Genomic DNA, 25700 nt, shown 5'->3' with positions numbered 1-25700 from the left:
TTTAGTTACAGCATTTTCTTAAGTAAAAACATGAACAACCCTTTAAAGTGCAACCCCTCATTGGTGAATTTCCAGAATACATCTTTATTACTCAAATGTGGCTACAGGAAATACAGTTTAAATTCATACACATCATCTCCCAAACAACACTGTACCTATGTGAAACAAACAAAAAATCCTTGTTTCCCGTAACAACACTTGGTCATCCAACAGATGGGATGGTAGCAAGGTGCTACACAACCACTCTGTAATCTCTGACTTGCACACGCACGCACACACACACACACACACACACATTATACAGAGACCCCGTGGTGAGACAGAGGGGGTCCGTGAGGTTTCCAGGGGCAGTGTTGTAGACCAGCAGCAGCACAGGGTCTAACTAGACATCAGAGAGATGTGGGACACCTGTAAGAAGGCGAGCCAGATCAGAGAGGTAAAGGGGAGGACATCAGGCCAGATAGGGGGTGGGAGGGAGAGAGAGAAGACGGCACAAATTAAGGATTTCTTCCCACATCGACCATGTTAATAAATAAATCCTAATGTTTCCTCCTGGGGGAGTTTCTCCATCACACCTCCTCTATGGTTCTGCCCAGTCTCTCCTGGCTCATCACCACTCTCCTGGAACACAAACACGCTTGAGTAGAACCACACAGAGTATATAGCAGCACAGCACAGTACAGTAACACAACAGACAGAAGTGGATAGGGGAGGAGGATATAGGAAGATCACAGTCAAGGACGACATGGGTGTCTTGTTTTGTAGGACAGCATGGGGGGCAGGGATAGTAGAGCTAGGTAGGAAGCTAGACAGCAGGGGGGATAGTAGAGCTAGGTAGGAAGCTAGACAGCAGGGGGTATAGTAGGCGCTAGGTAGGAAGCTAGACAGCAGGGGGTATAGTAGAGCTAGGTAGGAAGCTACACAGCAGGGGGGATAGTAGAGCTAGGTAGGAAGCTACACAGCAGGGGGGATAGTAGAGCTAGGTAGGAAGCTACACAGCAGGGGGTATAGTAGGCGCTAGGTAGGAAGCTAGACAGCAGGGGGTATAGTAGAGCTAGGTAGGAAGCTACACAGCAGGGGGGATAGTAGAGCTAGGTAGGAAGCCAGAGACAAGGTCTACCTGAGGATCCTGCGAGCCACAGTGAGGGTGAAGTGGCCTGGGCAGTCGGGCTGGTAGGTAGAGGGAACTATAACATAGGCCCCTGGAGGTAGGTAACAGGCCAGCGACACATCCTGTGTGTAGCAGTGAGGCACACAGCTGGCCACAGGCTCCTTGTCCCTGGGTAAGCTTGGCTCAGACTCCCCCTCCTGTGGAGCCTGGACTCAGACAAGGTGGAGGGTAAGATATGCGCTATTTATCAACCACCATTTATCATAAATTTAACTGTCTAGAATTCATTATAGTATTAAAAACAGACACGTACAATGTTTTGATGTATGCAATACTCTATAAAAAATAAAAAAAATAAAAAAAACACGTGTACGAAGAACGTCATTTCCATCGTATCTACAGGAAGTGACACAAGCCTCATCGCAACCATAGAAACACACAAACATATTTAAAGACCCTCTCACCGTATACAGGTGAAAGCCGATTGGCTGGAGGTCAGTATCCGGGTGGTTTTGACGCAGGGTTACCTGAACATTAACCCCAGGTGTGCCGGCCACGTGGTCGCCCACGGCGACAGGGAAGCGAGGGTTCCGCCAGTGAGACAGGAAGTTCCTGCCCCCTCCGGCTGATGACCCCGTGACCCACACGCCCCGGAAGTAGACCGTCTCCCACTCTCCCGTTACCAGCGGCAACGAGGGCCCAGGTGCCTTCAGGGCACTGCAGGGAGACAAGAGACAATCTGTAAACAACAACAACAACAGACCAAGAACAAAATCATACGTCACAATATGGGCATAGCTCAGTGGCTAGGGCGTTTGCAGATCGAAAGGCTGCTAAGCTCAAATGTGAATCAGGGGTCTTCAACCCTGGTCCTCAGGGCCCACTGACCTGCACGTTTGACATGTTTCCCTGCTCCAACACGCTCCTTATCAGTAGGGAAACATCTAAAACTATGATTATCATTACTACAGAAAGGTAACCTTCATACGATGCCTGCTTCACAAGAGCCACAGACACACACACAGAGTCCTGGCACGACACGATCATACTGGCACGACACGATCATACTGGCACGACACGATCATACTGGCACGACACGATCATACTGGCACGACACGATCATACTGGCACGACACGATCATACTGGCACGACACGATCATACTGGCACGACACGATCATACTGGCACGACAGGATCATACTGGCACGACAGGATCATACTGGCACGACACGATCATACTGGCACGACACGATCATACTGGCACGACACAATCATACTGGCACAACAGGATCATACTGGCACGACAGGATCATACTGGCACGACGTGATTATACTGGCACGACGCGATCATACTGGCAAGACACGATCATACTGACACGACACGATCATACTGGCACGACACGATCATACTGGCACGACAGGATCATACTGGCACGACACGATCATACTGGCACGACACAATCATACTGGCACGACAGTATGAAGATGAAAGAAGGTTCTCATTAACATGGTTATCATGATAAGGTGACGTAAGAGGCGGACCTGAGTGAGGTGTGACCGGAGGAGAACACTCTGAGGGTGAAGCTGGCTTCCGCCCCCTGGTGGAAGCAGCTGGGTATGACCATGTGGAAGCCGGGCTCCAGGAGCGTGTGCAGGATCACCTCTCGCTCGTACGCATGGCAGCGCGTCGAACCACACGGGGCCTTGTTCAGCGTCCGCGTGACGTTGACACGCTTCTTCTGCACCTGGAGGTGGAGACACACACACACGGCTAACCCAGGTGAGCACACTTCCCTACCTACACACACACACACGTCTAACCCAGGTGAGCACACTTCCTTACCTACACACACAAAGACAGAGACCGAGTCACATTCCTATACCAACCTTCCACATGTGGATTGCTATGGCCTGGTGACGCCGTGCATGAGCGGCGCCCTCTGCTGGTGAGCACGGGTACTGCGCCGTCCTCCCTGGCCTCCAGTGCTGTAGCAAGGACACCAGAACCTCTCCACGCTCGCACACCTTCAGCCAGAACTTGGGGTTGCTGCCGTAGCTGCTGTTGTTACGGCAACCGCCGGCCGAGTGACCTTTGACCCAGCGGCCGGTCAGCTGATGGCTGTGAGTCAGCAGCTCTCCTATTGGATGGAGAGGGTAGTCTCATCGACCAATTATGTGGTAGAATTAATTTCCTGGCTGCTCATCATAGGTGTATAGGTGTCTAAAAAAAAGAAATATGGGATTCTCTCACCTCCTCCCTGCCTCTAGGCTAAGCAAGGCTTTATATATATTCAACGTAGGGCTTGGCTAGATACATTTAACTTATGGCTAGGCTGGGCGCCATGCCTGGGAGTTCTGGCAGAGAAGTACCAGTATAGATGCTCTGTAGATGCCCGTCCTCGTTGATGGGATACCCCACTGTGACATCATCAAACTGCGCTAGGAACTCAGTGTGGTCCAGCCAGACTTCGCCCTCCTCAGCGCGGGACAGAAGCTCCACAGAGCTGGCAGGCTCCAGGGTACGCCAGCCCTCACCACTGCCAGGGAGGGGAGAGGAGAGGGTGGGGAGGGAGGGAGGGAGGGAGGGAGAAAGGGAGGGAGGGAGGGAGGGGAGAGTGAGGGGAGAGGGGAGGGGAGGGGAGGGGAGAGGGAGGGGAGGGGAGGGGAGGGGAGGGGAGGGGAGGGGAGGGGAGGGGAGGGGAGGGGAGGGGAGGGGAGGGGAGGGGAGGGGAGGGGAGGGGAGGGGAGGGGAGGGGAGGGGAGGGGAGGGGAGGGGAGGGGAGGGAGGGGAGAGGGGAGGGAGAGGGGAGGGAGGGAGGGAGGGAGGGGGAGGAGAGTGGGGAGGGAGGGGGGAGGGGAGTGGGGAGAGAGGGTAGAGGGGAGAGGGGAGGGAGGGGGAGGAGAGCGGGAGGGAGGGGGGAGGGGAGGGGGGAGGGGAGGGAGGGGGAGGAAGCATGGGGGCAAGGAGGGAGCAAGGGAAGAGGAGAGGGTACACAAAGTATATAAAATATACACACTAACACTACACGTATAATACACACACACGTATTGATATGGAAGCTTTCTCCATGACAGTACAGTACATACCCCTCTACATACCCCTCTACATACCCCTCTATCCAGGCTCTGCCCCAGCAGCGTCGCCCCCAGGGGTTTCGGATGCGTAGCAGTCGGACCACCTCTTCTCCTCCCTCCGATGCCGTCCTCACATCCAGCCACTCCATCACGTTGAGGGCGTGACGCTGCTCCAGCACACTGCCACCTGCAGGTCATCCCAGGGAACAACAAGCTCACCAAGCATGACATGTTAAGACAACGTAGGTGTTTCCTACAGCCGTCATGACCTTTGAACTTAACCCTGACCGATAACTCTAATCGTAACCATTTTATACTCTTTATCTTGAATGTATAACAACCAGGTCCTGAAGATTACATTTTAATCATTTAGCAGATGCTGCTTCCCAAAGCAAAATACAAACAAGTCGAACGGTCTGTATTTACCAGTCACACTGCTAGCGATGATGAAGTTCAGATAAATGAAGTTAGGAGTTTTATTCATAAAGAGCCAAAACTGAACTTCCCCTCCTCACCTGTGGGGGCACTGTGTGTGGAGCAGCTGACAGAGCAGCCCTCTCTGACCGCCTGCAACAAGTCCAGATCCAGCTTCCTGATCGACCCACGGACCCGGTCGCTGCCCTGCCCCCCGTCCTGGTCCTCCTCCTTCCCAGTATGCTCCAGGCTCCAGCGCTCGGCCAGCCCTCCGGTCAGGTCCACCAGCGCCTCGGACACCTGCCCCGCCCACAGACGCTCATACGAGCCGTGGAGTCTGGTAAGGAGGAAGGAATGGGGGAGAGGCACCCCCCCCCCAAACACTGTTAAAGCCCCAGAACCCCACCACACACCCCAACACTGACCGGCAGCTCTGCTCCCCCAGGTCACTCACTTGGCATGAGCCTTTTCCAGCAGGGCTACCCAGAATGCATCAGGGGCCTGGCAGCGGGAGAAGCACAGTTTTCCGCCAACGCAGGGCAGCCGGTCGTCCACGGTGACGTCGGTCCACAGGCCGTTCTTCCAGAGGCGGAGCAGGAAGGAGCCCCGATAGCGGCTGTGGCTCCACTGGGGCTGGTCTGGGGGCAGAACCTGGACCAGGGGCAGAAACACCTCTTTAGTGGAATAACCTGCCTTACAGAGGGTGCAGAAACACCTCTTTAGAGGAATAACCTGCCTTATAGAGGGTGCAGAAACACCTCTTTAGAGGAATAACCTGCCTTATAGAGGGTGCAGAAACACCTCTTTAGAGGAATAACCTGCCTTATAGAGGGGGCAGAAACACCTCTTTAGTGGAATAACCTGCCTTACAGAGGGTGCAGAAACACCTCTTTAGATGAATAACCTGCCTTATAGAGGGTGCAGAAACACCTCTTTAGAGGAATAACCAACCTTACAAAGGGTGCAGAAACACCTCTTTAGATGAATAACCTGCCTTATAGAGGGTGCAGAAACACCTCTTTAGAGGAATAACCTGCCTTATAGAGGGTGCAGAAACACCTCTTTAGATGAATAACCGCCTTATAGAGGGTGCAGAAACACCTCTTTAGATGAATAACCTGCCTTATAGAGAGTGCAGAAACACCTCTTTAGATGAATAACCTGCCTTATAGAGGGTGCAGAAACACCTCTTTAGAGGAATAACCTGCCTTATAGAGGGTGCAGAAACACCTCTTTAGTGGAATAACCAACCTTACAAAGGGTGCAGAAACACCTCTTTAGATGAATAACCTGCCTTATAGAGGGTGCAGAAACACCTCTTTAGAGGAATAACCTGCCTTACAGAGGGTGCAGAAACACCTCTTTAGTGGAATAACCTGCCTTACAGAGGGTGCAGAAACACCTCTTTAGATGAATAACCTGCCTTATAGAGGGTGCAGAAACACCTCTTTAGATGAATAACCTGCCTTATAGAGGGTGCAGAAACACCTCTTTAGATGAATAACCTGCCTTATAGAGGGTGCAGAAACACCTCTTTAGATGAATAACCTGCCTTATAGAGGGTGCAGAAACACCTCTTTAGATGAATAACCTGCCTTATAGAGGGTGCAGAAACACCTCTTTAGATGAATAACCTGCCTGACAAAGAGTGTGTGTATTAGAGTGTGTGTACTGGGAGTGTGTATTAGAGTGTGTGTATTAGAGTGTGTGTACTGGGAGTGTGTGTACTGGGAGTGTGTGTATTAGAGTGTGTGTGTATTAGAGTGTGTGTATTAGAGTGTGTGTGTGTATTAGAGTGTGTGTGTGTGTGTGTATTAGAGTGTGTGTATTAGAGTGTGTGTATTACCTTGTCGAGCAGGTGTCTGTTCTCCAGCAGGGTGGTGCATGCACACAGTAACCAGCAGTCCCCCAGCAGACCCTGCCTGGCCTGGCCCCTGCTGGGGGGCGTCGCCAGGAGCCTGGGGGCCGGGCACATCTCCTTTGGGGGGGCAGGTGGAGGAGAGGGGGTGGTTCATACAGAGTTGAGAGGCAGAACAAACAGATGTTTGTTATGTTGATTTTAGGACTTTACGTGGTCTCTTCAAACTGTAGGGTTTGGAACCGGGTAGAACCTCTCTAAGGTTCTAAATATAACTCCCAAGACTTGGGATAGAACCTTAGGGTTCCAAATAGAACCCTGTACCTGCGGCCGCAACCAGGTGATTTGACCGCGGAGGCTGGCGATGGGAGTGGAGCGGTCGGAGAACAGCGAGGAGTCATCCGCGGGGAAGTCCGGATCTTGGAACAGCCCGGATCTTACATCCTCATCATCGCCCCCCTCCTCTTCACTCATGGCCCGTCAAGAGGAAACACCGTTTCACGGTGATATTCTCGCATCAGTCCAGCATTCATTTACTCTACCAGGGTGCGGATTCAGAGGACAATTAGCCCGTTACATAACACATTGATTGACACTATCTTCGGGTTCTGTATACCGCGAAAACGGAGCGGCTTCACGCCAGAGGCTACACATTACATCCCGGAGACAGCGGTGTCAGCTATCCAGGGTTTAGATTCCGCGATAGACAGTATTTGAATGTCACGCTGAATCGATACCTGTAGCCTACTAATCTAGTCCACATCAGGTAACCGATATTAAGGAATGCAAAAGCTGCGGAAAGCACACGTGCCGTGGAAACTAAAGACGCTGAAACTCTTGTCATAATTCTCTTGTTTAGCTACTCGTAGTGAGTTTAATTAAACCACATTTTAATTGATGAATGGTTACATTAATTTGTCCATGCATTAACTGTAGGCTAGGCTACAAAGGCCTATACATCACTGACACCAGCCCCCTAGGTTACTGCTTAGATTTGTTTATGAAGTCTAGCAAGCTGATATGAATGAGATGCCTACTGGCTAGCTAGCTAACTGAAAGATAATTTCCCTATCGCTGGCTTGCTATTGCTGCCAGTGACTTTGATAATACTAGGCTACACTAATCATTGATAGGGTGTCGAGCAATTGAGGAAAAGGTAGAACGAAATGAGGTACCTGTTTTCAATTCGCATGGTGCGCTTCTGTCTTCCGGAAACTCACTGACAGAAGCCCAGTGTGCCCATGAATGAATCTTTCCGCTTTGACTCATATACCCGTTATTGTCAGTGAGTGCCACCTCGTGTTTGTGAAGTGAATAACGTTAAGTTGTTACCAGCCTATGCGCAATGCTTTATTACGTTAAGTTGTTACATTTTTACTCATTTTCAAAGAATGAAAAAGCTGGCATAAGAAATTATGTGGGTTTATTTATTGAAAATCGCCACATGCGCGCGCATGCGTTCATAATTTGGACATACAGGGGCATTTGAAGTAGGCCTACATCTTTCAAGCATAGACAAAACAATTGTTATTTAGGCCTATATACGTTTCTTGGTTACAGAGTAGCCTACATACCCTATACCACTGTCAGTTTTCAGCATTTGTGGATGTCGAGGTTTTAGACGCTGGCTTCATTTTGTTCCTACAGGAGAAATTATACAAATAGGCCTACAAAAAACATGTTAGAAACCATTTTCGGCATCAAACAATGCTTGCATGTTTTATTCACCGATCATAATTGTAAACTTTTACTCCAGGTCACTTTTACTCGATGGCAGACTTTGCCATCGAGGATTCTGGATCTGCACACACCAGCTTCCCTCTGACCGTGAGGACACTAAGGCGAGGCAGGTATTAGAACTGAGGGAGCAACCGCGTCGGTTTAGTCATAACATTTGTAGTAAAATGAGTCATAACATTAGTCAAATTAGTCGTGAGATTAGTCACTTCAATCAGAACCGTAATGTGTAGGCCTGTGTTACTGACGGGGAGCCCTCAGGGGACCGAACTCTTCTTGTTTCAAGTAGAGAGTGAGAGATATCAAGAAGGTTCTCAAGCCCGAAGGAGCATGGGGAACATACGAGGAACCCGTTCATGTGTACTGTCGCTCAAAGCACTTAAAGGGACAATTGAAATTGAGTGTTTACACAGGGGCGCCGCGTTCGGGGGAAAAGTTATTCGATAAAAAAACTACTACTATTAAAATAAATTATCAACTTTCACGGGCCCCAAAATTACTGGCGGTGCCTCTGGGTTCACATAATGAAACGCGTGAACACTGGAGAGTGAGGAGGACCGTGGTGAGCTTACATCACAGCCCGCGTGTTGCAGACCCCGCTGCCGTCCTGACTTTCGTAGCGGACGAGTCTGGAGAGAGGGGTCCTACCTGGCTGCTTACTGTAGTCACTCTCCCTTCGCAACAAACACATTAAAAAATCTAAATGTGTAAAAGGGGTTATAGACTCGCATGAGAAATTATGAAGAATAACCCAATATAAAATTAAGGAATATGTTCAGAATTATGATAGCCTATATTAATTTATGATAAGGTGCATTCTATTATATTCTATAGTATTGCATTATATAGTATTTTATTATATAACAATCTCACATTTGATCAAATACGTTAGATCAAACGTTCACACGTTATCTCGATCTCCTGACATTCTAGAGTCAGAACGCGGTTTAAATCTTTCTGAGGGTAGCAACCATTTGTGGTCAACAATAGGTTTTTGGGTCAGATGAAAAGGGACATTTCACTCTGAATCAGGAATATAGTCATGTCAGCAAAATACAAATAAAGGAAGTTCATAAGAATTCATAATGAGGTCCCTTTATAACCTTTGTTCCCTAAAACATTTACGTACAACAAAGTAAACACCAGTTGCAAGAATAGATGAACCATAGGTTATTCCCCCCACTTCTACCTAGCATTTAACTCCTAACCAGCTTTACATATATGTTGATTATTTATTTAATAGTTTCTTCTTTTCATATTTTCATATGAGGAGGTGGTGTGATTCACTTGACCCAAGAAAAACAAGCCCAATGATAGAACCACGTTAGATTAGTAGATTAGATAGTCAAGAGTTATTTGATTTCTATAATTCTACCCTCCAGTCAACCCAGGAGACTAACAAGATTACGAGATACTGCTGTAATTGTAGGTCATCGGAGTTGGAAACATTTGTGGTGCTTTTCATGGTATTTTCAGTACGATATGACGAAGGGTGAATTGAGCACGCCTTTGTCCTGACCTATTTAGTTGTCTCAGAAACCCCTTTCCCCTGCTTCTCAGGGTTTGGGTTTGGTGGAGCTGCACTGACCTAGAAAATAACAAGCGTTCCACCGCAACAGAACCATCACAGAACACTGCACATCTCATCTCATTAATATCTTAAATCTGAGTCTCACACACACACACATACACACACATGTACACACACATACACACACACATAAGCACAGAAACACATGCCCGATATTCATATAATGGTAACACTTGAGTTCCAGGTCGAGTAATTAACATAGAATTGGTCAGGGCTAGTGTTTTCAGAATTAGCTTTATGCACCATGTTAGTTTACAAAAACAAGGAGTTTACTGTGGCAGGAAGGTGCGTACGATAAACGTATAAGAAAATTAAATAGAAAAAGTAGAAAAAGTACAACAGTCTAAATCATTCTGAATTAATACTATACAATCGTAAGATTAGATAAGTGTAAATAGGTAATAAGAACAAGAAAAGACTCAAGACGCACTTGTTCCGGGAGTACAACTGCACTTAAGAATGATTGGCTGGACCCGATGTTAGTTTCCTCTAAGATCACAATGACTCTTATTGAGAGACTTGTTGCTTTTGTTGGTTTATTGTAACTGTCCTAAAATGATTGTACTCGCTGTGAAATATATTATTGTTGCTTGCTTTATCCACAGGTACACTCTTGCACTTTTGAGGTTCTTGCTATTTAATTGTAACTTGTCTAACTGGAAGCTCTTATCGTTCTTCCCTTTGGGACTTATTTGGTTTGACAATGTATACTTCATGTTTGGCTACCCTCAATGTTTGGGGCAATCTCATTGTTATAATCAGTGACCTATGCACTTTTGTAAAACTCTCTGTTGGAAGTCGCTAAATGGATAAAGGCGTCTGCTAAATGCATAAATGTAATGTAAATGTGGTACGGCCCTACATTAATATGTGTTAATAATACTTCCTAATTTACTAAGGCATAATTAAATATTAACTGATTCTTGTCACGAACGCCTGAATATAAAGCATTGTCTGTTAAACTGTTATTAAGTATATAATGAGTTTATTGAAATGCACACACTCACATGCACAACCATACATACACAGACATACACACGTACACACACACACACAGTGTGTGTGCATGTATGTACGTGTGTATGTCACAGTGTGTGTGTGTGACAGTGAGGCTTGTTAAATAGATATCAGATTTTGATCAGCTATGTAAAGCAGTGAGATGTGCTGTTCGTGTGCAGGAACTCCGGTTGGCCTGAATAACCCTCCACCACAGACACAAGGTGCACAGTGTGACTGCATAGTCCGTGAACTCTAGTACGCACGTGTATGTCCATCTTTCAACGTGTATATTACACCACCTTTCAAAATTATACATCATAAATCTTTCTACTCAGTCCGATTTTATCAAAAGCAACATGCAGGGGGGATTTGAACCTGAGGTATCTTAATCTGCTCTCAACTGCCCTACCACTAAGCTTTACCTGTAACGCCTCAACAAATACTGAATAAGCAAACTTTGCCAAACACAAATGTATGTCACTGAAAACACACTGGCAATAACTGTATATGAGATACTTTTGTAGTGAACAGGAATATGATAACTTTGCTCAGTCCTTGATCTCTACTGGTTTGACAAGATTTTACTCTACTCGACTCTGCTCTGTTGTACTTTTCTGCACCTTTCCAGTCTAAATGTTTAACTGACATCACACACGTTGATTGACAGCATGTCGCTTTCGACAAAAGAATCTGGTGAAGTGTAAAAATTTCCAGTTTTGAGCTCACGGCTCCATGAGGAGTGACAGGGATAGTACAGAGATTGTCTCCGTGGTGACCTCTGTCTCCGTGGTGACCTCTGTCTCCGTGGTGACGAGGTGGTTCCTCCCTAATGAAATACCATACCACAACTTCTCATTTACAATCTATATAACATATACTGTAATGTAAATGTATTTACATGCTATACTTTACTGTATCATGTTACAGTATAATGGATGACACACACACCCACACACTAAACACACCCACACACACCCACGCAAAACACACACGCACTAAACACACACACACACATTATCCAGACACAGCCCATGTTGCCTCACAGTGAACAGGCAGCATCTTTGTTCTGTAGCATTCCTCAGCCTGTTCCTGTTTTTCCCTCCCACGCCGTGGAAGGGGTTGGGGAATTTTTCTCTCCCATGGTGCACTGCTTCAGCAGGCGGCGTGAGCGTCGGAAACCCCAGAGAGGAAGTTTCCAGCTTCTCTCCACCGGCTGCTGTGGGGGCTCTATATAACCTGCTGACTCAGGAGCTGAGAGACACTCCTCTGATGCACCTGAAGACAACACTCACTCACACAGACAGACAGACAGGCTGATATCCAGACAGGCTGATATCCAGACAGGCTGACAGACAGACAGGCTGATAGACAGACAGACAAAGGGCAGCTCAACAGTCCTCCATCCCCAACTCTCAGAAGAAGAAGAAGAAGAAGATGTCTTTGCTGCGAGCTTCTCTGATGACTGGCTTTGTGCTCCTGACTGTGTGTCTCCTCACAGCACACACTGCTGCAGGTGAGAGGGACCAACGCAGAGTTGGTGTCTGCATGTGTGTGTGTCTGCATGTGTGTGTGTTTCTGCATGTGTGTGTGTGTCTGCATGTTTTGCCAGAATGTGTGTATGTGTTGTTGTTTAGTTTTCTAGTCATTTGATTTTGTTCAAATGACTAGAATGACTTTGTTTAATCTCTCTCTTCATCGTCTCTCCACCTCTCTCTCTCTCCATCTCTCTCTCCATCTCTCTCTTCATGTCTCTCTCTCTCTCCTGGTTGTGCATGCAGCTCTCTCTGTTTCCTCGTCTCTCTGACCCAGAACACAACCTAACCTCTGGTTCTCTGTGTGCAGCTGCTCCTCAAGGTTGCTGCACCAACTACACGCCAAGGAAAATCCCGTACGCCGTCATCAAAGGCTTCTCCATCCAGAAGAAAGAAGAGAACTGCCCTATCGACGCCATCATGTGAGGAACTACAGACACAAACAAGGCTAAACACAACATTCGTTTTTTTATGTATTTATTATTTAATAAATTAGAAATAAGCTGGTAATCATAGTATACATACCAAAAACATTTTTGAACACATTGTTACTATAAACTATTTTTCCATGTAGTCATAGACAATCCTTAGACAATTTACCTTCTGACAGATTTCTATTCTGCATTCTGGAAGTGCTCGCATTTCTCTGAGTATGACACTGTGCACGTTGTATTGAACACTTCAGTAACAAACTCACTCTCTCTCTGTGTTCTCTTCCAGTTTTCACATCAGGCGTGGTAGGAAGGCCTGCGCCAACCCTGCCGAACCCTGGGTTATACACCACGTCAGCCGGCTGGCGTAAGAGAACTAGAACCTTAATTTTAATGGAAATGCGCTAGAATCTTCTCACTTTTACTTCCAGCGGTTGTTTGGGAGCCTGTCTTGCACACGGAACAATATACCGTTTTTATTAACAATCTCAGAAATATGTATCTATTTGTAATATGATGGTGTAAATATCAGCGTTAACTAGATAGTTTACACGGTAAATATAGGCCTACCGTAGAATGATAGGATTTACTGACGAAAATGCGAAGATTTGTCACCCAAAAACCACGTTAACAAAAACTGAATACGTTTGTTTATTTTTTCCTTATTTCAGGTCCGCAGCAAAGAACGTCCACAGCCAAAAGAACTCCAATGCTTAGTGACGTTGTCACGGTAACAATGGCGGGGTCACTCGGAGAGCTGGAAGGGCCAACCTGTCCTGCTGTGTCATCAAGCCCCCGCGCATCACCATGTCTGACCTCTGCATCACACTGCCGGATTTTCAGCTTGTTTATATTTATCGTTGAGAAAATGTATTCAAGCCCTGTGTCAAATGTGCTAAATACCTTAGCCTGAATCTTGCTATGCAATAATAGATTGAGCTCGTTATAGTAGCAGTTTATACATGTTTTTTAACGTGTACTTTTATACGAACGATTAATTCAGGGAGATACTTAAAGCTGTATGTCTAAAATAATAAATATTTTTTATATATATTTATTTATATCTATCTCTTGATCAATCTACTGTACATCAACTTCATAGATGATATCAGAAGCATACCTTATATATCTTCTATAACTCATCACAATATCAGCCACTGTTTTCCTGTCCCAGTCTGACCTGCACCTTGCTCCAGTCCAACCAGTTGTGAACACCTGGCATGAGAGGAATGTTGAAAATAGGAAGTGAGGCGCTATGGTGACATCATCAGAACTAGCACAGCAGTACTTCCTCTAGAATAGAGAGAGTAGAAATACAGGTTTTATACACACACACACACCTTGTTAAACAGCAAACTCTCAAGGACAAATTTATTTCAAAATCCAAGGCCTTATTTTATTCTTCTTTTCACAAACTCAGGATTTCTCATGTCTGTCAGAACCACATTTCAATAATGTGGAAAAAAACACATTTCCTTGTTCGTCTGAATGGGATCTGAGGATGACCTCAGGTCAAACTCATATCAAGGAAGGAAGGAAGGAAGGTAGGAAGGAAGGAATGAAGGAGGGATGGAGATGGTGATTAGAATCTGAAAGGATGTAATATATTTTACCAAGCTGCAGGGGGCAGTATGCTTTTAACCCTGTGCACTGCATGGAGGTGGGTCAGACCAGCTGTGTGTCTGTGTGTGTATGTATGTATGTGTGTGTGTGTATGTGTCTGTATGTGTGTGTGTGTGTGTGTGTTAGACATCATCATCATCTGCTGTTTCTTTCAGCTTTTCCTCAGGTCACACAATCCCCAAATGGTGCTCTTCTTCACTTGAAGGCATTATTACATCATCATCATCAGTGTCACAGTGCTTCCATTCCACACCAGTGCACTAAGAGCTCCTCCATGAATAAAACAGCCCTATGTCCGGAGGGGGAGGGGGGAGATAGAGAAAATAAAGTGTGTGCAAGCAAGAGAGAGGAATAAAGAGAGAGATAGAGAGAGAGAGACAGAGAGAGAGGAGGGAGAGAGAGACAGAGAGAGAGAGAGACAGAGAGAGAGAGAGAGAGAGAGAGAGAGAGGAGGGAGAGAGAGACAGAGAGAGGGAGGGGAGAAAGAGAGGAGGGAGAGAGAGACAGAGAGAGAGAGAGAGAAGAGAGAGAGGAGGGAGAGAGACACAGAGAGAGAGAGAGAGAGAGAGAGAGAGAGAGAGAGAGAGAGAGAGAGACACAGAGAGAGAGAGAGAGAGAGAGAGAGAGAGAGAGAGAGAGAGAGAGAGAGACAGACAGAGAGAGGGAGGGGAGAAAGAGGGGAGGGAGAGAGAGACAGAGAGAGAGAGAGAGCGACAGAGAGAGAGAGAGAGAGAGAAGAGAGAGAGGAGGGAGAGAGAGAGACACAGAGAGAGAGAGAGAGAGAGAGAGAGAGAGAGAGAGAGAGAGAGAGAGAGAGAGAGAGAGAGAGAGAGAGAGAGAGAGAGAGAGAGAGAGGGAGGGTTTGTGGAGGGAAGAAGAACAGGAATAGAAAGACAGAAACAAAGCAAATGATCTTAGTGCAACTTTTTTATTAGGCGCATACATTTGGGTTTGCAGCACCTAACCTGTGCATGGCTGTCCCTATGTGCTTCTGTGTGTGTGCGTGCTTCTTGGTGTGTGTGTGCTTCTGTGTGTGTGTGTCTGTGTGTGTGCCTGTGTGTGTGTCTGATAAGAGTATTAATATGACGGAGTCAATAAGGGTGAAAAAAATAAAGAAATGAGAATGTGACTGGGTCTGGAGACTGTAAACAGAGATGACTAAACACACACACGGAGAGACACACACACACAAGCACACACACACACACACGGCAGCCAGCTACAGACCAGACAGTGTGTAATGATGGAGCCAGCACACTGAGATGCACAGCACGATCACATCTCTGTATCAGGAGATGGCTGGACATCTAATACAGAAGAACACACACACACACACACACAGGTGCACACACACACACACACACACACAGGTGCACACACACACACACACACACAACATCCAGGCAACACAGAGACAACACACACACACATACACTCTGAGGGGACACACATACACTCGCACACACACACACACACACAGACACACACAGACACACACAGACACACACAGTGTGCTGTATAATTATACTCCAACAAAAAAGAGAGGGATGAAGCGAGCAGATAAAGGAGAAGAGAAGCTCCCAATGATTACACATTCAGTCTGTTTCCTTCCCCTCTCCGCTCACAACCACCAATTAGAGGAGAGGAGGAGAGGAGGAGAGGAGAAGCAGTCTATTTGTGTCTGTCTTTCCTCTAAAGACCCCTGTCGCTGACAGAATAGAGGAGGAGAGGAGAACGGAGGAGAGAGAGAGGAGGAGGAGAGGGGAGGAGAGAAGTAGGGGGAGAGAGGGAGCCAAACATCAGACAATTAAATAGAGAAGTGAAAGATCGTGTCTGTTCAGCCAGGCTGGGAGTTAAAGGGGGCTGGGAGGGGGGGCTGGGAGGGGGGCTGGGAGGGGGGGCTGGGAGAGGGGGCTGGGAGGGGGGACTGGGAAGGGGGGCTGGGAGGGGGGACTGGGAGGGCTGTGATGGGGGGCGGGGAGGGGGGGCTGAGACGGGGGCGGGAGGGGTGGCTAGGAGGGGGGGCTGGGAGAGGAGGCTGGGACAGGGGGCTGGGAGGGGGGAGCGGGGAGGTGGGGGCGGGGAGGGGGGGGGGGCCGGAGGTGGCCTGGTTGAGACCCCAGTCAGAGAGTTCTGGGCCACAGTAGCACTCATTGTTCAGTGAGCTTTTCTACAGACCAACCCAGCGACAGCAATGAATGTTGATTGTGACCTTTTGATTTTGGGTAGAAAGTGTGTGTGCGTGTATATTTGTATGTGTGTATGTGTTCCTCTGCTGAGTTGTCTGGGCTGACCGCAGGGTACAGACAACGGTCGATGGTTTCATAGGATCCAAACTCACCGACAGCGTTGAATGTTTCCCAAGACCAGCAGAGAGAGAGGGAGGTGGAGCGAGGCAGAGAGAGAGCAGAGAGAGAGAGGGATGTAGAGAGGTAGAAACAGAGAGAAAGGGAGACAGAATAAACAGGGACCCCGACTGGCAAAACATTCCAAAAAACACCTGAGATGATGACTAATCTAATCTCAGAGTCCAAACAGGAAGTGGGTGGAGTCTTGTTGCTGTCCTCCTCCAGCGGAAGCGTCCTGATGTGTCCAGACGGCATCTGGAACCCAGAAGAAGAGAGACAGGTTAGTGACTCTGTCAGACTGTCCCAGGTCACAGCCAGGTCACAGCCAAGTCACATGACTCACATCCACGCTCTGACCAAGACACAAGCTTGAACTGTGAGCTTGAACACTCAAGAGTTGAGACGTTGTTTGGAGTCGTAATCGCTCAGGGCTGAATGATCGATACTTTCAAACTGGTGCTTAGTCGAGTGGAGAGTGAGATGACAGGGTGGGCCGAACAACTCACTGGAAAAAAGATGTCTGATCTTCCCACCCTCAGCTCTTTAGCTGTAAAATAACAACAACAACAAACAAAACTGGAAACAAATAACAACTTGATCGTTTACCAAGGGGGATTCAAACCCGCAACCAAATGCTCTGACCACTGAGCTACACAAATCCCTCCCAAGCTCAAATCCCAAACTCCCCCTCCTCTCATAACTGTAACCCAACAACAACACATCACTTTTATATATTTAATTTATCAACAGACATTATTCCAGGGCACCTTATTCCCAGGAGGACCAGTCGATATCCCGCGGCTTCATCCAAACACAGTTCTGATAGGATGTTCTCTGGGAACAATAAAGAAATATCCCACTGTGCTGTTCCAGCAGTTAGGCAGAGCCCCTGCCCTCCACACTGAATGGCAAATCCCCAATGTCACATTGTGCTGCTCCAGCAGTTAGCAGTTAGCCTGAGCCGGTGCTCAGTGCCAGGTCAATCCTTCGTGACAAGTCATCCTCACAGCTTCCCTGGGTGTTGTCATGCTAGCCGCCGTGATGCTAAGCGCTAATATGCTAACTTATTACTCTCTTTGTAAATGTTAAAGGTCCTTATACTGGGTGACAACAGGGACATATTGTGCGTGTTATCTCATCATGCTAATTGCTAAGTGACACTGTTAGCATGCTAACAATTATAGCATACTCACTCCAGGCTAGCATTCTAGCTAACATACTAGGCCTGCCACAGTGCGAGACGTGTGCGTGAAGCTTACATTGCTAGCAGCACTATCGGATATAGAAATGGTACACCACACCAAGGAACTACATTCCGAACCCAACTTCCCTTTGGGCGTTTCAAGCCTTTTTAAAAAGCCTTAACCTTCAATGTTTAAGCCCCAAAAATCTATTAACCTTTTAAACCTCACTAAGCCTCTGAACCCCACCCATGACCCACGACAGACATTCTTCCAAATCACATCAAAGGAGGAGACCCCCCCCCCACTCCGTCCAGAAGAACCCCTGCTGTTAGAACGAGGAAACCCTGTTGATCAGAGGTGGGGCAAGGACTATGGCCTCAGACTCAGACTATATCATTCCATATTACCGCACCCCTGCTCAGTGCTCATAGCACGAAGACACATGCACACACAGGCAATTACTCTACTAGGCACTCAATCACACACATGTATGTAATTCTCTTAGACACACACACATGCTCACACACACACACACACACATATGTACTACGTCTAAGACACACACACACACACGCTGCCCCCTCGATGGGTTGTGTCCTGGGATGTAGAGGCGTGAGGTCGAGGGAGAGGAGAAAGAGGTTTCGCCATGACAACCCTGGTGTCAGTCATGCATTCCTTAATCCCTTCTCCATGAGCCCCACAGGGACCCTGCCCACAGCTGAGTGTTGCTGTTGTCAACGTGTGTCTGTGTGTGTGTGTCTGTGCTCGGTGTGTGTGTGTTTGTGGGTGTGTCTGATCTATGGTCTCTGTTCTGTGTGTGTGTGCATGTGTGTGTCTTTGAGTGTGTGCGATAGAGAGAGAGATCATAGCTAACTCTCGCCTGAATGAGCTGCAGGCAGTAGAGTTTAAACACGACACACAAACCAGAGACCACTGATAAGACACAAACACACACACGCAGACACACACACAGACACACACAGTGACAGAAACACCCCGTTTTGATGGAGGGAGATGGTCTTTTGAAAAAGCAGATAATTAGCCACACCATATGGAAAGCAGATGGGATTTCCCCATCAACACCACCTCTTCCATCTCCATTGTCTGTTTCTGCTTCTCTCAAGATCAAAGTGTCTCTCTATATCTCTCTCGCTCCCTCTCCCCCTTCATCTCCCCATCTTTCCCCATCGCTCCCTCTCCCCCATCTCTCCCCTCCCATCTCCCCATGTCTCCTCTGACAGACAAAGGCAGTGTAAGAGAGGTTGGTGGAGGCGTCAGTTATGAGACCACATCAAAAGGTTCTATATGTTCCGGACGTAACCGTGACTACTGCTAGACTACTGAGTGACGACTAGCGTGTATAGATTAGCGTGTGTGTATGTAGACACAGATAGAGTGTATGTGTGTGAGAGTGTTTGTGTGTGTGTATGAGTGTGTGTGTGTCTGTGTGCCAGTTGGACAGTGAGATGGTTCACCACCCCCTGTGTGGGCCGGGGTTTCTAAACATATGGTTCTGTTCTGTTATGAGCCTCTAACAAACAACTTCATAGCTCTCTTCATCTCTCCCTCTCCCTCTCTCTCTGTGTCTTCTCTCTGTTCCCCCCTCCCACCATCACTACAGACTGGGAAGGTGGTCATCCCAGACCGTATTTGTTAGCGTGGAGCCATGGAGAGCCGCTTTGTCCAGTGTCCTGACTCACACACCGGTTTCAGTGCAACTGGCCGTGCTGGAGCCACAATGGCCTCCTCAGGGGAGCCCAGAGAAGGGGAAGTGCTCCACGCCTGTCCAGTCCACCTCAAGGGCCCGAACACAGAGCCCAGGATGGGGGTGCACAGAGGGCAGCGGCCCAGACAACGACACAGCAACAAAGAGAGAAGAGCCTGGAGATCTCTGGGATTGGTCGAGTGGGGTCAACACCCTGACCCCTGAGGAATGTTGTGTCGTGCTGGTGCTTGTATTGTTCCCCTCCGTCCACCCCTCCATCCCTCCCTGACCCCAGCTCTCCCTCACCTGCCAGGGGAGCTTAAGCCTCATTCTCTCTTTTCATCTGGTCTCCTCTCTCTCCCCCCTCTCCTCTTCTCTCCTCCCCCCCCCTACACACACACACACACCAGACCAGCCATAGGAAACATATGAGTATAGGATCATATACTGGAGCTGGAACAGGATCTGTGGAGGTTGTAAAAGAACCCTGCGGTTTCCCTCTCCACTCCCCATCATCCCAGCCCCCCCTCCGCCCACCATCAACCCCCCTCTACACCCCTTATATCCCCCCCTCCACCAATATCCACCCCAGAATGATGAAGTGTTCTAGTGTTCTAGAGTCTTCTAAAACGTTTGACGCCAGTCAAACACTATGGAAAGAATCACAAAGAGACATTCTTAAAACCCTGCTCTACCCTCCCTCTCCCTCTTTCCCTCATCTTCCTCTCGCTCCCTTCCTCTCCCTCTCCCTCTCTCTTTCTCTCTCTCTCTTTCTATCTCTCCTGCTCTCTCCTTCATCTCTCTCTTTCTATACTTAGCAGACTGACACCAGCCGCCATTTTGTGTAACATCAAACATCTCCGCTCCTCTCCCAGTCTCCATCCCCCGGCACAGTAGACCCTCCACTTCCTGTGGACCCCCGATAACATGAGCTGTGATTGGTGGATAGGGGACAGCACAGGGAGGAGGCGGGGCTTGTCACATGGACCGCATGAGGCCACCGCTTCATACTGAGCTACACTACTGGTCCAAGTTATTAACAATTCAACACCATTTAGCTTTAACCTCTGACATAGCATTTCTTGTTACGACTAACCTCATGACATCCATGACCACACATATGCACACAAACAATTCCATCAGACCGACCTCACACACACACACACACTCCCAGGCTTGTTAAAGAGCTGTGTGAGCACACTGGTTCCGGTTCTACAAACTCTGTCAGGAAGGTTCCTATTGTAAAGGGGGAGTTTTTGAACGCCCCCCAACATCCCTCCCTCCAATCCTCCCCCTCTCCCCTGCCTCTCTTTGTCTGTCTGGGCAGGGTGTCACCAAGCATGCAGCAACACCCACACACCCAGGAAACTACAGGAGGGGGAGTTAGGAGAGGAGTGGAGCAGGGAGGAGAGGAGGAAGGGTTGATTAGGAGAAGAGAGGAGAGGAGGAAGAGAGGAGCGATAGAATAGGCTGTGAGTGTGAATAAGAAGGGCAGGAAGCCAGAACAGCTGGAGAGGGAAGAGGCTGAGAAACAAAAGCTGTTATTAAATCTAAAAAAGAAACTCAATAGAGAGAAGACAGGGGAGGAGATGAGAAGAGGAGAAGGGGTGAGAGTGAGAGGAGGAGAGTGGAGGAGGAGGGTACAATAAAGGAGAGGAGAGGAGGGGAGGAGAGATGATAGAAAGATCTCAGTACCATGGCCACCTGGGTAATTTATTTCTCAGAAGAGAGATGTTTCTACAATGAATCTTTCTCTCTCCCTCTCCCCCTGTCCTGTCTGGAAAGGAGGAAGCTGGGAATCTCTGTTTATTTTCAAATTGTCCGCAAAGAATGCCTGTCATTTCCTGGTGTCCGCTGCTTCCATAAGACACCAGCCTCCTAGCCTCGGAACAATAGGAAAGATTCCAACGTTTCCACTGGGATTTCATCTTTTTCTTTTTCCCCTTCTGTTCTTCCTCCGGGGCCTTGTTGATTCTGGAGCAGAGAGAGCAATGAGACTTCTGGAGAGGAGAGGAGGGGAGAGGAGGGGAGAGGAGGGGAGAGGAGAGGAGGGGAGAGGAGGGGAGAGGAGGGGAGAGGAGGGGAGCCCTGGGGGTGATCTTCAGGATGGCCACTGGAGCAGGGCAGAAGACACAGGTCACTGAGTTCAGGGTTGGGAGCTGGACGCCACGATCAGCCAATCAGCTTCTGAGAACAGAAGTCCTCACTGGGGGAAGGGGGGGTCCTGTCCATCACCCTTCATGGGTCAGAGGAGTCTGTGAGTCTTCTGGTTTCAACCCGTTCTGCTGGTTGTCTTACAACCACTTTAAGGTGAGTTTACACTGTTTAACACACACACACTTACACACACACACACTCAGGTTGAACAGGGCTGTCTCAAGTTCTCAGCTATGTGAGACATTTCTTCTGACAGCCCTTCCCCCTTTCTCTCTTTCACACACACACACACACACGCACACACACACACACACACACACACACCCTGAGGGCTTTCCAAATACAAAGGTCCCTCGGGAGGCGAATGATGACACACCTGGCCTGAGAAGATGGCCAGACCTAGATGAACCAGCCCAAAGTCAAACAGGTCAAAGGTCACCCATGCATAGAAGGAGAACGTAGAGTCTAATAAGTCTAATAATATGATGGAGGTAGAGAAGTATATGATGGGGTAATGTGATTGCATGTGGAACAATCGAAGAACTTCCATTTGAATACCTTGAGCAATTGAAGACCTCGCCCTACCTCTCTCTCTCGCTCTCTTTCCATCCCTCTCTCTCCTTCACCCTCTACTTCACCCTCTCTCCTTGTCATTCTGTCTCTCTCTTGCTCTTCCTTTGCACTCTCTCCTTGCCTGTGCCTGTCACTCTCTTCTTTCTCTCCTCCCCCCCTTTGCTCTCTCTCCCTCTCTCTTTCGATCTGTCTCTCCACTCTATATAAACATGCATCTTCTCCCTCTCCCTCCCCCGCCTGTCCCCCCCCCCGTCCCCGTCCCCCCCCCCTCCTGTCCCCCCCCCCTCTCTGCTGGGGTTCTTAGCTCCATGTCTCCAGGGCGAACAGCACAGTCAAAGTGAATTAAATCTCAACCTGGCAATGAAACAGGAAGACCAACTGATCATCTCTGCACCAATCAATATCCTTCACTCACTCTTCAGCTCTCTCTCTCTCTCTCTCCCCCATCCCCCCCCCCAGTATACGAGAATAGACCCATCACCACCATGCACCACACCACTGCACTGTTCCATCACCACCACCCCAAACCCAGGAGACTGACAGAGACACACTATCACACACTATCACACATACACACAGTATCACACATACATACACACACACACATACTTTCTCTTTCGCACATATGCACATAAACACACACACACAGGAGGAGGAATAGGAGGAGGTGGAGGTAGGTGGAAGTGGAGGAGGTGGAGGAGGTGGAGGAGGTGGAGGAGGTGGAGAGTCCCAGACAGACAGGTAGACAGGAAATAATCAGACAAAGGGTATCCCCCATTCAAGTTAGAATCCTAAAGAAAACTCCACACACCCTCTCACACACAGCATCCTGTTCCAGCCGTGGTGCATCTACCCCCAGATGGCAGAGGAATTTATGCAGACTGCCTCATTAACCCAGAGGCACTTTAGAGCTTGGCACTGCTGCACACTTAGAGATGGAGAGGGAGGGGGAGAGAGAGAGAGACAGAGAGAGAGAGAGAGAGAGAGAGAGAGAGAGAGAGAGAGAGAGAGAGAGAGAGAGAGAGAAGGGGGGGGGGGGGTAGCACTTCTCTGTTTCCAGGAAGGGAGGCTTGTGTTTCTGAGAGCCTCGGCTACAGACAGTGTGAGCCGTTCGATTCAAGACCGGGATCTGCGATCACTTCCACGCGGACACGCATTACCGCTTCTCCAGTCTTATCACCAGCAACCTGCGGGGCTGGTGTCTACACAGTTCGTGCATGTCTCTGCCTTGATAAATAGGTATGAATTTATTCATCCCCTTGGCAAATTGCAGTGTCACAGCGGTGCATCAAAACAAGTTATGCACACATTAAAAGACAAGTACCGTCCGCACTACCGAACGGTGAACTGTCATTCGGTTACAGTCTTAACCAGAGATCCGGTACAGATAAGAGTGTCCGTATGCATAAACCGTACCTGAGCCTACCGTTAATAACAATTACCGTATTATTGAACAATATCATGAATACTTTTTCAGGGGTGTTGGCAAGCGATTGTACGTCAGTGTGCGCGTCAAATCTCCTCACATCCATTGAGAAAGGCAAGACGGATTTGAGTATGTGTACTATGCCTGGCGGTCAGGGCAGGGTTAGAGTAGTAGGGAGAGTGATTTAACTGACAGAGCACAGATACATAAACTGTGTTTTGTCCCCTAACGTTTCAGCAGTCATTTATCAAAGAGGAAACGTTTAATCTAACCGCACGCCCTTAAAATCCGCCAGACGGAGCAGGTTCGCGGACACCGATTAACGTCAAATTGTCAGTATACTCACATTCCGACACATGTTTTGTACGTGTGAATTATAGAACATTGAAATAGTTTAGCTGACACTTTGAATACACTAGGTCAGTTTAGAGTGGGGCGTTTTAGAGAGGGAATGGATACGTTTTTCAATTATTTTAGTGGTGCTGATTGCACAAACGACCTCACGTCTGGATCCATCATGTGCAACGAGAATCACATGCAACACACTCACGCGCGCACACACAACCCGTGCAACAAATGCAGGGTGCAAACACATTTTCGTCTGTTGGCAGGTTGGACACATTCACGTGCATTGATGTCATTACATGTGCCCACGAGCCTACTGTCCCTGGTGCGGCCGCCAATCACGAGAGCTTCCCATCTAGACTTGGGGGAGGTAGTCAGAGTGCACGAGCAGGGTCACCGAGTTTATTTTACACAGAAACCTGTATTTCCATCTAATCCCAAATACATTTAGAAAAAAATGTATTATAACTATCCACCAACTATCAGTGTGACTCATGTGGCAAAACATCTAGTTATTGGCGATGTTAAAAAGTACTTCTATTCAACTAAACCAATCCTATAGGAAAATTGTTTTTCGAGTATAAAATTCCACACCACAACTAAACACATATGGTCACAATCACGGGAGTACTCACCGTAGACTGGGTCATCAGGCGCTCTGAAAGCAGCAGTACCGAGGCTCCGCTCTCGGCTCGGGTCCGTTGACCGGCGAAGACTGCCACAGTGGCGTTCTCTCTGTCATCTCCTTGCGGAGGCTTCCGCCGGTCGAGTAGTTCTCACAGCCCACCCTCCAGCGCGCGGAGCTGAGCTCCCGTTGTCTGGAATGAAGGAGAGGGAGGGAACAGATGTCACGCGAACTGCTTGGATTGGCTGGGACGGCGGTCCGGGACGGAACTGGCTCTTCCCATTGGATGAGCGTGAAGACAAGCGAGGAGTGTCGGTGGGGGGTGGGTTTACGCGGACGGGAGGGGTTAATTCGGGTGGGGTGGTCAGGATATTGAAGGCAAGCTAATGCAGTGTGCATGTCTGTGTGTGACTGTGTGTGTGAGTTTGCGTGCATGTTTTGCACTTAAAGCATTCCTCAGTATTTATTTGTCAACACCAAAAGCCCATAATCTATCCATCTAGTCTGTCTGTCTGTCTGTCTGTCTGTCTGTCTGTCTGTCTGTCTGTCTGTCTGTCTGTCTGTCTGTCTCGCTGTCTCGCTGTCTCGCTGTCTCTCTGACTCTCTGTCTGTCTGTCTGGTTATCTATCTAGTGTAGCAACAAATGTAGGCTACTGGAAGGAAGATCTTTATTTTCTGTCTGGAAGAAGAATTATGGGTGAAGTGGGGAAGGCAGAGAGAGGGAGAGAAGTGTATCTGTGAGTGTGTCCAGCGTGTGATGGAGGAGAGACTGGGAGGGGTGCATGATCAGCTTGAGGTATCCTAGGAGAGGAGAGACTGGGAGGGGTGCATGATCAGCTTGAGGTATCCTAGGAGAGGAGAGACTGGGAGGGGTGCATGATCACTTTGAGGTATCCTAGGAGAGGAGAGACTGGACGAGAGAGACCAGCTTGTTTTGCACCAGGAGACAAAAGCAGGGACGTGATG

The 25700-nt window shown here is 48.2% G+C and overlaps 2 protein-coding genes and 1 long non-coding RNA gene across 5 annotated transcripts; 1 reads left to right on the top strand and 2 right to left on the bottom strand.

The window, feature by feature from the left end:
• Nucleotides 1–64: 64 nt before the first annotated feature.
• capn10 (calpain 10) lies at nt 65–7710 on the bottom strand. 2 transcript variants are annotated; one of them, XM_084707911.1, is made up of 13 exons: nt 7634–7710; nt 6783–6996; nt 6447–6578; nt 5055–5251; nt 4702–4937; nt 4223–4373; nt 3482–3648; nt 2999–3249; nt 2654–2856; nt 1576–1828; nt 1121–1317; nt 576–621; nt 65–408 (listed from the first exon to the last, which is right to left on the bottom strand). In XM_084707911.1, the coding sequence occupies exons 2-13, from the start codon at nt 6930–6932 to the stop codon at nt 379–381; spliced, it is 2013 nt and encodes a 670-aa protein (XP_084564037.1). In that variant the 5' UTR covers nt 6933–6996; nt 7634–7710; the 3' UTR covers nt 65–378. The 2 variants fall into 2 exon arrangements, with proteins under 2 accessions (XP_084564037.1, XP_084564038.1); XM_084707912.1 differs by having other exon boundaries at nt 1639–1828.
• Nucleotides 7711–12036: 4326 nt separating this feature from the next.
• LOC146272025 (C-C motif chemokine 20-like) lies at nt 12037–13805 on the top strand. Its single transcript, XM_084707633.1, has 4 exons — nt 12037–12298; nt 12628–12739; nt 13038–13115; nt 13420–13805. The coding sequence occupies exons 1-4, from the start codon at nt 12220–12222 to the stop codon at nt 13463–13465; spliced, it is 315 nt and encodes a 104-aa protein (XP_084563759.1). The 5' UTR covers nt 12037–12219; the 3' UTR covers nt 13466–13805.
• LOC146272024 (uncharacterized) lies at nt 12826–24903 on the bottom strand. Of its 2 annotated transcripts, XR_014767155.1 has the most exons (5): nt 24745–24903; nt 16872–16974; nt 13869–13963; nt 13319–13576; nt 12826–13194 (listed from the first exon to the last, which is right to left on the bottom strand). It is a non-coding gene; the product is annotated as an uncharacterized LOC146272024 (long non-coding RNA). The 2 variants fall into 2 exon arrangements; XR_014767156.1 differs by having other exon boundaries at nt 12826–13576.
• Between the last annotated feature and the right edge of the window lie 797 nt (nt 24904–25700).

This window comes from Hypomesus nipponensis, chromosome 10 (genome assembly GCF_054491055.1).
Source record: "Hypomesus nipponensis isolate SF chromosome 10, ASM5449105v1, whole genome shotgun sequence".
Taxonomy (NCBI): domain Eukaryota; kingdom Metazoa; phylum Chordata; class Actinopteri; order Osmeriformes; family Osmeridae; genus Hypomesus; species Hypomesus nipponensis.
This window is presented reverse-complemented; position numbering and strand designations above follow the sequence as displayed.

Bases quoted from the DNA above. Each gene is read 5' to 3' on its own strand.
- capn10 (XM_084707911.1), bottom strand. From the start codon at position 6,932: ATGAGTGAAGAGGAGGGGGGCGATGATGAGGATGTAAGATCCGGGCTG. The intron at 3,649-4,222 runs GTATGTAGAGGG...CCTCCCTGGCAG, and splicing joins GGCAGAGCCTGGATAGAGGG to TGGTGAGGGCTGGCGTACCC. The intron at 3,250-3,481 runs GTACTTCTCTGC...TCCATCCAATAG, and splicing joins TCTACAGAGCATCTATACTG to GAGAGCTGCTGACTCACAGC.
- LOC146272025 (XM_084707633.1), top strand. From the start codon at position 12,220: ATGTCTTTGCTGCGAGCTTCTCTGATGACTGGCTTTGTGCTCCTGACT. The intron at 12,299-12,627 runs GTGAGAGGGACC...CTCTGTGTGCAG, and splicing joins CACAGCACACACTGCTGCAG to CTGCTCCTCAAGGTTGCTGC. The intron at 13,116-13,419 runs GTAAGAGAACTA...TCCTTATTTCAG, and splicing joins CACCACGTCAGCCGGCTGGC to GTCCGCAGCAAAGAACGTCC.